Consider the following 17,197-nt stretch of genomic DNA (forward strand, 5'->3'; position numbering starts at 1 on the left):
TTCGGTAGGTTTCCCAGCCGGAGTAATCCACCAATTGGAAGGAAACCATTTTCCGGGTAAACAATTTACCAGGGAAGGTATATTTTGAAATATGGGGCAATCCACAACCAACCATGATCGATTCTTAATGCCGGGTAGGTTCTATCCGGGCGGTTCGGAAATAAGATGCCGTAACATGGTTACGGTGGAAGCCAACGGATTCAGGAGGTGGGCCTGGAACTTGGCCTACCGGGAGACATAACTCGTAGTTACCAGCCGAGTCATCACCAATTGAAGCAACTATTTCTGGTTAACATATACTAGATTGTATATATGGATATGGGCAACCACATCAACATATCGATCTTATGCCGGTAAGTTCTATCCGGCGTTCAAAATAGATGCCGTACACGTTACGCAGCAGCCAACGGATTCACGAGGTGGCGTGGAACTTGGCTTACCGGTGACATAATTCGGAGTTCCCAGGGGAGTCATCACCAATTGAAGAAACTATGTCTGGTAAACATAGACAAGGTTGTATATATGGATATGGGCAATCACATCAACATATCGATCTTATGCCGGTAAGTTCTATCCGGCGTTCGGAACGGATACCGTACATGTTCCGCTGCAGCCAACAGATTCACGAGGTGGCGTGGAGCTTGGCTTACCGGTGACATAATTCGGAGTTCCCAGTGGAGTCATCACCAATTGAAGAAACTATTTCTGGTAAACATAGACAAGGTTGTATATATGGATATGGGCAACCACATCAACATATCGATCTTATGCCGGTAAGTTCTATCCGGTGTTCAAAATGGATGCCGTACACGTTACGCTGCAGCCAACGGATTCACGAGGTGGCTTGGAACTTGGCTTACCGGCGACATAATTCGGAGTTCCCAGTGGAGTCATCACCAATTGAGGCAACAATTTCCGGTATACATATACAGGGATGTATATTTGGATATAGGCAACTACATCAACATATCGATCTTATCGCATTAATTTTTACGTGGCATGCGGAATATGAAGGTTGTCCTTTCCGCGATATCACAGTAACAATGGTAGCTCGAACATTCTTGTACAATTCGATCACACGTTTCGGCGTTCCAGCTAAGTGACCACCGATGGAGGCAAACACTTTGATTCAAACACATGAGCTACAGACAACAAGCTGCTGCTAGGCTGCCAACATATCCGCTCGTCCAAGTACCATCCACAACCCAACGTCATTGTCGAGCGTTTCGAACAGCATCTTCAGCATTCATGTACGACTGCTTGGACGCTGTACTTGGTGTTCAGTAGACAACGGCACTGTCGTTGATATTGCTGCGCTCACTATTACGCACCCATGCGCTCAAGGAAGATCTAACTGTTCGTGAGAACAGTGCTATAGAGCCCACAGTACGCAATGTTACCTATCCAGACTTGCTACAGTAATTCTCTTCTCAATAAAACCATTATTCTTGTTTCGACTGGCCATAGTATGTAAATGTTTCCATACATTAACGTTGAATAAATGATTTCTGCTTCAAACAGTAATGCGCCACGCACAATGGTACACTTGGAGTCGATAGTCTCAACCGATGTGCTCGGACGGTCTTCCGCTTCTGTTCACACACATGGTGTGAGAGATACGCAATTTATTGCGACACAAACAATAAGCAAAACACAAATGCACACGCACATACAGACAAACAAACAAAATCATAGCAACCAACCAAGCGCACAACAACGTGTTCCCAATACCGTCTCATCCCTGATTTTCAGGCACAAACTGGTATACGGTACTTTTTATTGCTAAAATCATCATCTGAAATTACACTTATATGTAATTAAAATGACTTTATTGGATGCGTGTTGCAATCTGAAATATGCTGAAACAAAGGACAGTCACAAACAAACAGCATAATGAAATTTTAAAATGAGCATAAAAATACAAAATATACTTGAAAACATAACACTTTCAATTTATTATTTTTCTCATAGACTGATTTTAACCATCTTCATAAACTATTGCTGCGATTGAAATCTACATTGCTCTTAATGAATAAAATTAATGCGCATTATTAAATACTCTATTCAGTGATTCGAGAAACTTTTTAAGAACTGAATTTGAATAATTAAATTTCATTTTGGTTATTTAATACTTACTTTTCAAATGTCACAAGAACTCTACTATACCAAGGCCAGCATAACTGTACTGCAGATCAGTTAACTCCAGTAGCAACTATCAGACTAAGAAATCTGATTCTAAGCTAACAAGCAGTAGTTAGCGAACATGATGAACTAAACCGGGAACAATGTTATGCCAATTAGAAAGTCTTTTTTGTATTAGTAGAATGACGAAAAATTTTATGAAGTACATGGATCAAGACAAGCATTATTAAAACGAATGAAGAATTTCTATGTTGATTGTTAAGATTAATAAGAGAAGGTTTTGTATTTGAAAAAAATTCCTTTCAATTTTCAAAATTTTGCATTCAAACATTTAAAATTCCCAACTTTTTCATTAAAATATTTTATGTATTTTTTATGAACTTTCGTAAGCTGTGTTGCCAAACAGCCGCCCACATTTGACCACTAGTAGGCAATCAATCATTAGTCAGACTTTAAATTATTCATTAAAGCAAATTTTATAAATAAATTGAACAAAAATTGCTTTTTGTTACTACTTTTGATATTCTGTTGTTGTTGTTGTTATTTTGAAATGAAAGCAATCAATAAATTTATTAATGAGAAGCGAACAATGATTATTCATTGCTTGGAATACGACAGCGAAAACTGGTTTGCTTCTTCTGCTTATTAACTAGTTAGCCTGCATTGAGTGTGCTAGTCTATATCTGCTGAACGATCGCTGCTCTTCAATTTCTGCAATTTTATTGTTTATTCAAACCGAGCGTACTTTTCGCAGAGTTGAAGAACAATTTGATAGATAAATCATGATTTTTGTCGATTTGCTTTATATAAATTGTTGTTTTCATATCTATCCACGATGCTTATAATGATAAACATCAATTTAAAAAAATTATAATTCATTTGATCAGTTTCGCGTGTGTATCAGTTTAGATGAATCATATTCATGTCTTTTTTATTGTATTAAAAATATAAGAATGAAAGATATTTGTTTATGTTTTTATTTCCATAATTGACGTATCATAAAATGCAATAAGGAATCCGCCGCAAAATCTGTTTCTAATATCCGTCTGCTATATAAATTGAGAGGGAGAGAGAGAGAAAGAGATAATTAATTTATAAAATAATGATCGAATATGCGATGTAGAAAGCACGCATCACCGAAACCTAAAAGCGCCAAAAGCCTATGACAGAGGTCGCAGGCGAGCACTAAATTGCACGCTGGCCCAATATGATAATAATTGTAATAATGTAAGCACTCATTTATAAAAAATGATTAAGCTGGTTTGTATCAACTGCGTAAGTAAGTATCAAATCATTTTTAACTGAATAATTGTGGGGTGTGTTAGCAAACGAGAAAATGAATACCATTAATTGTGAAGAACCAAAGCCGTCGTATGCTATTTAAAATTCGAAAACTCCAATAATGGCAGTAAAATGAATAATATGATAGGATGATGGTGATGGTGGTGGGTGAAAAAAAATGGGAATAAATGTATGCAAGCGGCTTGTATATAGCGTGGACATGAAAGACGAAATTTAAAAGCACTTCCGGTGGACAATGGAAGGACCACTTTCGTCGTATTCTTGTTTGCTGATCCACATCTGCTGGAAGGTGGACAACGATGCAAGAATAGAGCCACCAATCCAGACGGAATATTTTCGTTCTGGTGGAGCGATGATTTTGATTTTCATTGTACTCGGTGCCAACGCGGTGATCTCTTTCTGCATACGATCCGCAATACCTGGATACATGGTGCTGCCTCCAGACAAAACGGTGTTCGCATACAAATCTTTTCGGATATCAATGTCGCATTTCATGATGCTGTTGTATGTAGTTTCGTGAACACCACAAGATTCCATGCCCAAGAAAGATGGTTGGAATAGAGCTTCAGGACAACGGAAACGTTCGTTACCGATTGTAATTACCTATAAAAATGAAGAATTGCATTTCCCCATTAATATTAAATGAAATTATTTATTTATTTGCTTACTTGACCGTCTGGCAATTCATAGCTTTTTTCCAATGAACTGCTAGAAGCAGCGGTGGCCATTTCTTGTTCAAAATCCAATGCTACATAGCAGAGTTTTTCCTTGATATCACGGACAATTTCACGTTCGGCGGTGGTGGTGAATGAATAACCGCGTTCAGTTAAAATTTTCATCAAATAATCGGTCAAATCACGGCCTGCCAAATCCAAACGCAAAATTGCATGTGGCAAAGCATAGCCTTCATATATGGGCACAGTGTGCGTGACACCATCACCGCTGTCCAAGACAATACCGGTCGTACGACCGCTAGCGTACAAAGACAAAACGGCTTGAATAGCCACATACATCGCTGGAGTGTTGAATGTCTCAAACATAATCTAAAAGACAATAAAAAAAATTAATAATTTGTTCAAGTAAATATGAAATAAACAACAAACTTGAGTCATCTTTTCACGATTCGCTTTCGGGTTGAGTGGAGCTTCGGTTAACAATACTGGATGTTCTTCAGGAGCGACGCGAAGTTCATTGTAAAAAGTATGATGCCAGATCTTTTCCATATCATCCCAGTTGGTAACGATGCCGTGTTCAATCGGGTATTTCAACGTCAAAATACCTCTCTTGCTTTGAGCTTCATCTCCGACGTATGAATCTTTCTGACCCATACCAACCATGACACCCTGATGTCTTGGGCGACCAACAATGCTTGGAAAAACGGCTCGTGGTGCATCATCACCAGCAAAGCCAGCTTTGCACATTCCTGATCCATTGTCCACTACCAAAGCAGCAACTTCTTCGTCACACATTTTGTCTTTTTTAAATCGAATTCAAATCGCACAATGCAAATATGAAAAGTAGTAGTGTAAAATAGAGATAGAGAGAGAGAGAGAGAGAATTTGAGAGAGCGGCTAGCAACTCAGCAAATGCCCGTGAAACTGGCTTCAACTGACAATTGGTGGCTAATTTATACCCAACGCTAACTGGATGGCAATTCTAGGAATTCAACGTCCTTGCTAACGCAGCAGCTGTCCACACAGCCGCTTATTCTTGTTTTCTTCTGCTCGTTTTCCAGGAATTGCCCTGCGCTAACATGCCAGCGCACCGGCTAATATTAGCGCGCCTAGCGCCGGCGTCCATTGAACCGTATGACACTAATATTTTCAAAATGAACAGCTTGATCGCATCAGTGTAACACATGCTAACTACTTTTGCGTTCGGCAATTTTACACATGCTAATAATAATAATAGCAGTTGTTGCTTCATAAACTTCAACATTTCCATAAGAACACTTTGCATGTTACAAACGCCGTATAATAAAAATTACTAATAGACACATAATTGTCATGACACATATATATATATATATATATATATATATATATATATATATATATATATATATATATATATTTATCATTTTTTTAAATTTGTTCTTTTATTTTTAACATTCAAATTTCTTTTCTTTTATAAGCATAAAGTGTACAAATAAACACACACACACACACACGTTTTTTATTTCAATTATGATTAAAAATTTATCATTTATAAATATTAAATCATTAATATTATGTTTCATATTTTCTCTTGTTACATGTGTAATTGGTTAGATTTTTTAAATTACTTATTTAATCATATAATAACATTACCATTGCAAAGTTTAAAAATTCCCCTTTGTCTTGTATTCACGCATTTCAAGGTGTAAACAATTTTTTCGTTAAAATTAAAAATTCTTATTTACAAAATTAATTCCATTTCTGAATTGTTAATGGGACTTGATCATAATTTGCGATGCATTGAATTGAAGCATTGAATAAATAAAATAAATTGCAATTGAACAAATAAAAGTTCAGCCACTGAATGTAGTTCAGTTACTTGACTATCATTTTTTGCATGTGCAAAAAATCTGAAGAGTATCATTTGAAAAAATTTTCAAAATTTGTGTAAAGGATTTTTTAATCGATAAAAACTAATGTATTTGCATGTCTATTAAAAAGAAAGTGTATGAAAGGTATGAGAAAGCAGTGGAACGCTACATTTCAAAGCGTCAATCAAGCGTGTCGAACTTTGCGCAGCTAGTAGCAATACGAAACGTTTGTTGCAATTTTCGTACGTAGACGCTACTAAACACTTTCGACGACGAGAGAGTTAACATATGGCAAAACACAGCGTATATTTATAATTGGATCTCTTGAATACTACTAATAAATACTTCTGAAGCATGCTAACTTCTCGGCATGCGGCATGTATGATTGAAACTAAGAAATCATTGAAGACAATACAACTCAAGCGTCAGCTTATTTTTCGAATCATATGCATAATAAATAATAAATAGTGTTCAACTTATGAACAGATTGTTATTCACTTTTATGCTAGCTAAACTTGTCAAAAGTTAGCATTATGCAAAATATGCAACATGTGACCATTGAATCGCCTACTTTTATCAAAATAGCAACTGCAACCGATTCATCCACACCCACGCACTGATACAAATCAGTGAACAATTGATTTCGTATGTGTTTGTTGAATCTTTATCAAATATTGCAAATTTTCTTTCAGTAAACTTTCCTTGAAAATGCTACAGTATTTTCAATTCAATTCAATTCAACTGCCTCGCAAAAATTATTACCAATAAATTATTTTTGAAAAGCACAATTGAAAATCATTATTTAAAAATTAAATCCCATTTCTTTTAATATAATAACAATTTGAAGCATGCAATCTGCTTGTTCAAGTATTTTAAAAGTAGTAAAATAAAGATAAAACAAAAAAAATATGCATCATAAAATGATGGTAATAATAGTAATAAAATTTAAGTGTTTAATTTCACAATTTACAATACTTCTTATTTCACTCAGTTCAACGTTTAAATTGGAATATTTCGATAAACAATTTCAAACTTAAAATGAGTATCAAATAATTTAATACTGATCGTCGGTTCGAAGCAAACCAGAGAAAAACAATTCCCCATCTGAATAATAAAGCTTTTCACTTTGATAAAAGCAAATATTGCACTCCCAGTAAACACTACTAAAGTATGAAATTCAAATTTGACATTATTTGCATAAAACTTGTACCTAATTGACCACCTTGTAAATACAGTCTGTAGAACATTCTAGCTGTTAAACTGGAAAGCTAAAGTGTAGTCACAAATTAATCAGTGCTCTCAAAAGTACTTGATGTTGTTTTCAGCTTCAGTAGAAGCTCGAAATTCAAAATTTGTATATCTCGAATTATGACCGATGTCCATTATTTCAATTAATAAAATTGTTTCGCAATCCATTTCACTGCATAAAATATTATATAACTGCGGCTTTTTCTAAAGTAAATATTTCACTCACTCAACACATTGTAGTGGTGCTTTAGTGAAGTTTTAAGTTAGAGAGATTATGATTTGTTAACCCAACATTCATTGTGACATACTAATTTCCAGCTAACAAGTTACTGCAAATGAATCGTATTGCATTAAATTCTAATTTCTTAGAAGACTAAAGATGATCCGTGCCAGTGATGTAAAAATAATCATAACAGAATAACATTAATACCTACCTAAACGTTTTCATGAATAGAACAAAACATGACCAACTAATGTGTAGATTGAATATAGTTCTTTTTGGTTAACGCGAAACATTGCTTCCTGTCCGAGCTATCAATTACTAAATTGACTTATTGAGTTACTAGTGAACTTTAGTGTCAAAAAACAACTTTCAAAATTTAACCTATAAAACTTTTCATCTTCTTCAATTTGAACTCATCAAAAAATTATTCTTCGTTTGATATTTCTGTACACTAGCAGACTCTTTGCCTCTCCTAAACAAAAAAAACACCTCTTTTCTTTAAAAATTCAGCCAAAAATTCATACTGTAAAAAAATGCCGCTAATGGTTTCCCTTTTGCATAATGCGAATATGTTCAATTTCACATTTTTCAAATATGCAATCTTTCTTCTACCAGTTTACTGCAGCTCATGTTTACACGTATAAAGCTGAAATTATTATCGCCGTTTAGCAAACAAAAACATAACAAACATGAATCAAACACCGTTTCCAAGTGCCAAAAAAATTAAAATTAAAATGGCACCATCAGCATTACGTGCAAAGCAAATACGCAGCAGAAAACACCGCCCTTGCATTATTAACTCGACTCTTCTTCGTCCTCGTATTCGGTGAATTCAGACTCGTCCAACTGTTCTTCGTCTGTTTTCTCTTCTGAAAAATCCCACTGTGGATGTGTGAGAATTTCACAAGCTTCGTGCACTTTGAACTTAAAAAAATTATTATTTTTTAATACTATTAATCACAGAATTCACCGACTAGACAATCCGCTTACTTTCACATCTTTGAACTGACAGAAATCTACGTACGAGTCTGAACGCAGACACACTTGATAAACATACTGGCCCGGCTTAATTGGAGCCGGAAATTTGATCTCTATCTATAAAAAAAGAAAGGCATGTATGCAGTTTTGCTGAAAAATAATACGAAAAACGTGAAAACAAACCTCCTCTTCATTGACTAAAGTGGTGACGTGAATCGGAGGAGCAACGAGGAGACGCCTTTTACGATCGCAAACAAATATCCACCACCATTCATATTTCTCATCACAAAAATACGGACAATGCACTGGATGTGTGACGTTCGACTTTGTTTCCAAAATTGCCCTCTCCTTTTTCAGATCCGGATCGTTGAGTAGATATTCTTCGTCTTCACTACCATCACCACTGTCCTGTTGTACACAAATTATTGAAATATTACATAATTTTTTGTCTTGAAAATTCTAATCAAACACATCAATCAAAACATCTCCTCCCCTTGTAATATTCAGCGAAACTAATATCTTAAACTGGAATATATATACGCACGAATTATTTATTATAACTTCGCAATACGTTCGAAAAATTCGACCATCAAAACACAAACACCTCTTTTTATGATCACATGGTGAATATTTAAATAACAATTATAAGCTATACCAATTACAAGCACGTCGAATTGGTGCATTATATGCTTGAAGCAATACTACTATTTATTAAAATGTTAACCTGATATCATCATATAATTGAAAAAGAAAATTAACAATCTACTTGAAAAATTGATTCGAAATGAGGAAAAATATTAAGAAATTTTCAATCTTTCTGAAGCGCTTGTTTAAAGAGAAAAAATTAACACAAATATGATCTATAAAAAATTTGTTACTTTAGCATTATCCGGTTTGTTCATCGAATCATCACTGTCGTTTCCAGAGCCTTCTACATCCAAATCAGCCTCATCTTGTTGTTTCTCCTACGAACAACATTATGAAAAACCAAATCTTCTCCTCCAATAAAATTAATACCAATATTACAGGGACAATTTTAGCTGGTTCAGCAGTCTTTGGCAAAGGCTTTTTGATAGCTGGCTTCCGTTTGTTATTATTGGCGCATTTGGGCACATATTTCTTCTTCTTCTTTTTCACCTTTTCCCAAACTTTCCGCTTGGCCGTCGCCTCTTTTCCATCTACCAACGAACCGTTATCTTGTACAGAACTGTATCCATTTGAATCTTTTTCTGGCTGGAACCACGAAAACATTAACACACATTAGCACAAAGCATTAAACAAAAGAAACCAATAAATGAAAATGATCACATTTACATTTGAGGCACCCTCAGAATCTGTAGCAACGGAAACAGCCGACGACAGTTCTGCCGATTTCCACTGCTGCAGCGTTGCCCGCTTGCCATGGTTGGTAGGCACATCCAACAATGGAGTTCTGCAAAGCTTCACAACACAAGTCACTAATGCACCGGCGGTAATTGTGTCCTTGTCATCATCGTCACGCACTGAAATAATAAAAATTAAATCAAAAAGAACAAACCAAATAATTTCAACACTCGAAATATCAATCAAAATGTTCCCATGCCAATGTATTCACAGTTGCAAAATTTTCTCTCATTCATAGTTTCGTTTCAAAATTTAAAAATGATTATAAAACAACCATTTAATGATGACAGAAAAAAATAATAAATAAATTATGTACAGATTTATTCATTCACATATATATGTATTTAATTCATTTCATGTGAATAACTAAAAAGAACATGTTCACTGTTTAAGATAGGCAATGCTCTCTCTTTTTATTCACTAATTACAAAAACTATAATAAAAAGTTGCTGAAAGAGAAACATTCGTCAGAAAATATGAGCAACATTTTAAAATACTTTCTGATAATGTTCACTTACCCACAAATTGGACGTTCATGTCAATGTTCGGCATGTTGCCAAGTACGGAGAGAACATCCTGATACTGGCGATCTGACAGTGCTTTCAACAAGTTTCTCCTTTCCACATCTGGCAGAGCAGCTAGATCAGCACAATTTCTCACGTTTCGCTGAAAAAAAATTTAAAACATATTTTTCATTTCAAATTGAAATTGCAAAAATGGTCATAATTTACACATTAGCAAACAATTTTACCTTCTTCGTAACGATGCTTCGGATAATTTCGTCCGAAAAATGAGGCAGTTGCATCAGCGGATGTTTGCTTTCCATCATCGCTTGGATGAACATTGGTCCCAGTTTCATCGTGTTGTCCAAACTTTCCAATGTTGGCATTCTGGATACTAAAAACACAAATGCAGTGCAAAGTGATTGTTTTAAAACGAACTGCCTTAAAATAAAATTTTACTTCGGCCCATCAACGCCAAATTAACTAAATGCGCATGCACTTTTATCATTTCCTGAATAAGCAAAATGGACTTTTTTGCTATGTAATTCGCATCTAAAATACCCAAATCAGACGCGGATCAAAAGATGATAAACCAAATCCTAACCCTGACGAAGGGTTTTCGGTGGAAGGGGTATTCGCTTCAGCTGGGCATAGATCAACGCTCTCGCTTTGACACTGTATGGAAAACAGAATGGTCGCTCTTTCTTCGTTTCGCCAAGATTTGGTAGAAGTTTTATCAGCTTAAATTTACAAAATAACCAGATAATTGAAATAAAACTTAATTTTGCTTATAAAATTCAAAGTTTTTCCCGTACATTTGGAACTTCCACATCGTCGCTGGGTCTTTCGATGATTTCACTGTTGCACACTTTGAAAAATTCATAAGAACCGGACAAAATAGTCAACAGACCTGAATAATTACATTCTCCCATTAAACAATTGTAATTACTTTTCAAATCAAACGCACGTTTCGGAACAAGATTTGGTGTTTTGTGAAGCATGTACTTGTACATCTGCCTAGTATCCAGTAAAACACAATCGGCACTGTATTTAATGGATCGGAACCACCAAGACCCCTGCAAATGAATCGCAATTGATTGAAATTTCACTTCAAATGTACACTTTGCATACCACCACCACTGGAAGCACAATCATAAACAAAAGAGCATAAATGCCAAGAACCCAAATGGCATATTCTTTGCTGATCAACCATGACGGAAGGGCTATACCAAAACGTAGCGCTGAAACAACAGAAATTGACATATACGCAATTTTAATCTTTTGATAACTCAAAAATACCTCCAGGTCCATCAGGATTACCATATTCTTCGTAATTTCGTCTAGTATCTTCATCGGTCAATCTAAAGTGAAAGTAAAAACATACAAAATCACATCACTAAACAAAATATTATCAGCGTATGAAAACAAAAAATTTTCTGAAATATCAAACAAAGTTGAGATCATTAAAAAAAATTTACATAAAAAATCATTACAATAAACTTAAAAATTCAATTTTTACATTTTAAATATTCCTTCTATATGTTAATTTGAATAATTAAAATTTAAGATGCGTCAACATTTCTGAAACATGCACGTCACAATTCTACTGCTGTTCAAAAAAAATAAACTGCATGCAAAGCAAAAAATAAAATGTCTATCATTATAAAATTAACTTATTTAGAGTAATACTATAAAAACTCATTTCCCTGTAAACATGGCCTCAAAATTACATTACACAAAAATAAATCTCTAGCTTCATCTAAAAATTGCAGTAATAAGACGCAACTAAACAGAACTATTGTAACAGTTGCCATACTGTAAATACTGCTTTCCCACTTTCCGCATTTAAAATTTTTATCGTTGCTTTTAGTACTGCAAATAAACTTGTCCAAGTGTTCAAAAATTGAGAAGCATCCAAGTCAACTGTCAAAAATGTTGAATACTGTAAACCAATAAACGTCACCCATTAATGAATTACACTTCGATAATTTTACCTTAACGTTCTGCACCGAATGCAAAATTAACTTTTTAAAACAAAGTCCCATTTCATGTAATTATGCTATTACACTCTTTTCACCACTGCTCTTCTTGATGGAAAGTTATACATATTAATAAAAGTATCAAAGTATAAAATATTTTTCAAACCTATTTAAAAATGCAATAAACGCGTAAAACAAACACATTAAGTAAATATGTAAATATATTCAAAAATTAAAAATTGAATACATATGAATAAAAAATTAATAGTATGAAATATCTGTATTATAAAGTAAGATGTTGAAAAACCAATTAATAAACTATAACAGTTACCAAAAAATTAAGCAAGATCAGCAAAGTCCTAAACGCAACCCAAAAATAAAAAGCAAAAATAACTAAAAATGGATAAAGTAAAACAAAAATTCATCAAACTGCATTCAGCCTAACATTCAAAAAGCTACCAAAAAAATAGATAAAAAAAATAAAACATTACGCTTGATATGCTTTCGCAATTGCCACAAAAACTTTTGAATCTCCCCCTCTGTCAGGATGATGTTCCATACTTAATTTTCGGTACTGCTTCTTGATTTCTGCAAGAGTTGCGCTCTAAAAAAGTGCAAATAAAACCGATATTCAATAAATAGACAAAATAATCAAATACAGAATCCAGGTTTAATATGGCATAAGGGTCATATTCAGCGCCTTCAATTTCAATATTCACAGCTTTGTATATGATGCAGATTAATCCTACCCATCCGACAAGCAAATGACCCTTTCTAAAAAACAAAAATTGCAAAACTTTCTAATTTAAGGAAGTTAGAAATGGCATTACATGATTTTTCTCTTCAAATTTTTGTATGGTTCTTTTGAGCGACGTGCAGCTTCCTTTTGAATGCATGGTTCACATCTACACCTCTTCACATCAGAATTACGCTCTGAAACAGAGTTATGACGCATAAATAATATTCAAACAATAATAAGTACCTCGTTCTTTCTCTCGTGGCCAAAAATAATATGTTAAAGGCAAAAGTACAAACGCATAAAATGAAGCCAAAAAGTAGTAAAATGTACTACCACGTTCATCGTATTCAAATTGCTGCCCAGGCATGCTAAAATTAAAACATGAACATTAAAATGAAATATTACACTAACAAAAATACATTAGGTATGCCCGACACAAGGAAAAACTAGCTCATATTTTCATCAAAACAAATAACTGACAACTAATTATAACAATATGTATAAGTAATAATTTTATTTTTTGAAATTTAAATATTATAAAAACAAACGATAAAATAAATAGATGCAGAACATTTCAATATTTAATTAATGACAAGTTACAACATTTACAAAACTATTAAATTGTTGTCAATGTAAGAATGGGCAGACCGTAATAAAAATCAGGTACAATTTGGAAATAAAAGTTATGTTCAGAAAATTAAAAAAATATTTAAATAAAATATATTTAATATTATAAATAAAAATTAAAACAGCTAATTTTATCGTTAAGAATTATGCCATTTTCATTTTATTTTTGTTATTCATGACAACTATAACTGCTTTTTATTGTAGTAGTTTTACAACTTATACATATTCTTTAAAAATATGTTTACTATAAAAAACCAATTATTTTATTTAGTATGTTTTTTATAAATTACATTTATTTAATAAAACGATTTTTTTCAAAGTAGCTCTGTATTTTTGGTACTGTAATGTAGGAGCATGAACATAAATAACTCATAAGCTACTATTTAATAAATTTGTTCAAGATAATTAATTTATATTTTATAGCTTTTTATTTATATTGCGCCTATTAATTTTATTAAAAAACGCCTTTAAATGTAAAAACACAAATGGAAGTACATGCCAGTATTGTTATAAATTAAAACAAATACGGAAATTAAAACTATGTTCTAATAACATTATTAGAAAAAATAAGAAAAATTTACGATTTTATTTAAAGTAAAAATTAAGTTTGTTTTATAAAGATCGTGTATTTAATTATATTAATGTATATTTACATTAAAAATGCTTTAAGAAACAATATTTTTATTTTGTTCAATATATTTTTTAATTTACACAGCAGTACATGGCAAAACTACATGAACTGCTTGAACTTGATTTTACTTTACTGTACTTTTTAAAATCACTCCTTATTACTTGCTTGATGAATTATGATTTTAGATTACCAGCTGTTGTATTCAAAATTTGAATACTACATATCTTTTTTAATCAATTTTTAAAAAATGTAATTATACATTGATAAGAATGATCCAGATTTGACATGCTGCATTTCAGAAGCCCGAATAAATGTTTACTCTACTCTAATAACTTATAATATCTAACACAGCGAGCACATATAAAATATAAAAAGTCAAATCCATATAAAAAATCAAATTCATATATTGTAACTAAACAAAGTTACTTCTTCCATGTTGTTAGGGCGGATGTGGATTCGGAACTTTTCCCGGCCAAGATTCTATTGGATACTTCTTCTTTTTCTCTTTCTCTCGACCGGATGACGAATCGTGTGCTGATTTAGAAGTCTCAGCAATACCCTCTTCAGCTTTCGAATCATATTTTGGATTAGGCAGAGTTCTTTCGTAAAGTTCCACTTCTGGAGCTATGTTAATGCGCAACGGATGTTTAGATCTGTTCAACCTTGAACTGCTCTCTCTGTTGGTTGTCTGCATTATTTTCTTAACTGGTTCTAAATTCTTTTCCATCGTTGTCTCAGGTTGTTCGTCCATATGCTGCTTTTTTCGCGGTATAACAGCAGTCTGAACTAAGTTTCGGAAACGGCCCACTTTTGGATCAACATCTTCTGGGTTGATAATCTCCTCTTCATCTACAAAAGAAACACATTTCGCCTTACGTTTACGATTCAACGGTTTCGGTGCGTCTTCCATGATAATAGGCAATTGCCTATTCAACGCAGTATTATATTCAGTGAGAGCATCCAGGCCCACTTCATCGGTAGTGGATTCGCTTGCACTAATATCCATGGGCTCACCAAGTGATTGAGAACCTGTTTCAAATTTCTCTGAAGGAGGACGTAGATAGTATGCACGTGTTGAAGCGCCAAAATGAAATTCTTGATTAAATTCCACATTTTGTGGTTGAAACGGCGACAAGCGTACTTTCCCAATAAATGTTCCATGAGAACTACCCAAATCGACGAGAAACCCACGCTTCAACACACTGTGGTACATAACTACAGCATGGATTCGAGAGCAACTCGCGTGATCGATTACAATATCACACAGTTGTGGATTTCGACCAAAGTAGTAAGCCTTCTTTTCATCCAACAGTAGTTTCTGAACTATGGTAGAATTCTTCGTAACATCCAAATGAGAACCCACCGGAAACTTTTCAGCCCAACCAGGTACTATATATTTTTCCGCGTCCATTTCTGTCCCCTTTCGTACATTGATTAAAACATGCATGTACAGTAAGAATTGATGATGAGAAGGTTATCTAATTATTTCATCAGTCATCTAAGTTACTCTAATAATTGTTAAAATGTAAAAAAATTATTGCATACAGTCTTTTATAATTTTAGAGTGGGGCTATTAATTGTATGCTATTTTGTGTTGTAATATTTCATTTCATGAATAGTTACCTCAGTATTTAAATGATGTCTGATTTTAAACTGCAATAGTGATTGTTTATAGTGAAAACTGCTATACTCTGTGCACGTTGGTAACCTTAGTATTGTTTGATTGAAAATTCCTTTTTTGTATTTCTAATTTTTTTGCCTGTTTAAATTATTTATCAGCAAAGCTTCTGTTTGTTATTACATTGAAAAATTTTGAATTGTCCGTTTTTAAAAATCTCTGTTTCTGTTGACCTTTAACTTATCATTGCTGCATTTGTATTTAAATTGGTCAAAGTTTTAACTGTTTAACACGTTTTGTCACACTATAAAAACGTGTTGAAATGTTGGTTTTATAAAAGGCGCTCAAATGAATAGCTTTATCTCTTAATTCAGTTTATTTATATTTATATTTATATTTATATTTTGCACATTCTGTTGTATACTCTGATCTCGGTTATGTTTTCACGAAGACATTTCGGTTATGTTTTCACGCGAACAACATAAATCAGACAAACCTAGACTGGATTGAAGAGCGGCTAGTAAGGCTGGTGCTACAAAATATAATTTAAACGTGCATTTCCGACTATTTTACGTAAAATAAATGGACATTTTTTCGCAGCAAATCTACTTGTACATTTGAAGTTACAGCTCCTTTCAATATCTCTGCATAATTTCCAACTTTGGATTAGTTCATGAAAATGTTTGGCAAATTCCATGTGCACTTAACCAAGCTCGAATGTATTTTCAAAAGTGTTTTATTGTTAACAAGCATAACAGTTATAAAGTGTTGGAGTTAACGAGGCATTAATTAATTGAATTGTTTTATAATTAATTAAAATTAATTTGAAAAATAAATGTGTAGCATACTTTGGTGCAATGATATTTTAGTGTACACTGCAACATTAATAAATTGTTATTTAGTCTTATTTTTTGTTACGTTAAATGAAAAACTGAAATTTGGGAAAGTTGCCGTAATTTTAGTGTTATACTACCGCCACAAAGCAGTATGATCAAGATCGAATTTTGCAGTATAATGAAAGTGACGACTCTGTTTCCAATGGATATATGCATAATGTTATAATTTCACCACCTAATGATGTTAATTTAATGTGTTCACTTTATGAATTTAAAATGTAAGGCTGAATAAAAATCCTATTAGCAAAATTATTTTAGTTAAACTAAAATTTAGAAAGCAACATATTCAAAACATAATAAAGTCTATAATATAGTAAATCGGAAACTCAGAATCAGCTTTAGCGTGATCCGGAAAATACTGGCTGAAGAATGGAATTTTTCGTGAAGAGAATAGCAGTGTT

General features: G+C 33.4%; 4 protein-coding genes across 4 annotated transcripts; 1 reads left to right on the forward strand and 3 right to left on the reverse strand.

The window, feature by feature from the left end:
• The first annotated feature begins 91 nt into the window (after positions 1–91).
• Tsp_08165 (conserved hypothetical protein) lies at positions 92–1,103 on the forward strand. The gene is given in 4 exon segments (XM_003373526.1): positions 92–207; positions 304–442; positions 509–652; positions 669–1,103. 4 exon segments carry the CDS (start codon positions 92–94, stop codon positions 1,101–1,103), a joined length of 834 nt encoding a protein of 277 aa, XP_003373574.1.
• Positions 1,104–3,657: 2,554 nt separating this feature from the next.
• Tsp_08166 (actin-5C) lies at positions 3,658–4,913 on the reverse strand. Its single transcript, XM_003373527.1, has 3 exons — positions 4,548–4,913; positions 4,113–4,487; positions 3,658–4,047 (listed from the first exon to the last, which is right to left on the reverse strand). The coding sequence occupies exons 1-3, from the start codon at positions 4,911–4,913 to the stop codon at positions 3,658–3,660; spliced, it is 1,131 nt and encodes a 376-aa protein (XP_003373575.1).
• Positions 4,914–5,883: 970 nt separating this feature from the next.
• On the reverse strand, positions 5,884–13,391 carry Tsp_08167 (putative Sec63 domain protein). The gene is made up of 17 exons (XM_003373528.1): positions 13,268–13,391; positions 13,116–13,218; positions 12,847–13,059; positions 11,606–11,667; positions 11,438–11,547; positions 11,256–11,382; positions 11,122–11,216; positions 10,911–11,046; positions 10,555–10,700; positions 10,322–10,469; positions 9,735–9,922; positions 9,390–9,653; positions 8,604–8,828; positions 8,433–8,537; positions 8,196–8,311; positions 7,281–7,391; positions 5,884–6,010 (listed from the first exon to the last, which is right to left on the reverse strand). The coding sequence occupies exons 1-17, from the start codon at positions 13,389–13,391 to the stop codon at positions 5,884–5,886; spliced, it is 2,400 nt and encodes a 799-aa protein (XP_003373576.1).
• A 1,330-nt stretch (positions 13,392–14,721) lies between these two features.
• Tsp_08168 (nuclear inhibitor of protein phosphatase 1) lies at positions 14,722–15,729 on the reverse strand. Its single transcript, XM_003373529.1, has one exon. It carries the CDS (start codon positions 15,727–15,729, stop codon positions 14,722–14,724), a length of 1,008 nt encoding a protein of 335 aa, XP_003373577.1.
• Between the last annotated feature and the right edge of the window lie 1,468 nt (positions 15,730–17,197).

This window comes from Trichinella spiralis, assembly GCF_000181795.1.
Source record: "Trichinella spiralis strain ISS 195 chromosome Unknown Scfld6, whole genome shotgun sequence".
In the NCBI taxonomy this organism is placed as follows: Eukaryota; Metazoa; Nematoda; class Enoplea; order Trichinellida; family Trichinellidae; genus Trichinella; species Trichinella spiralis.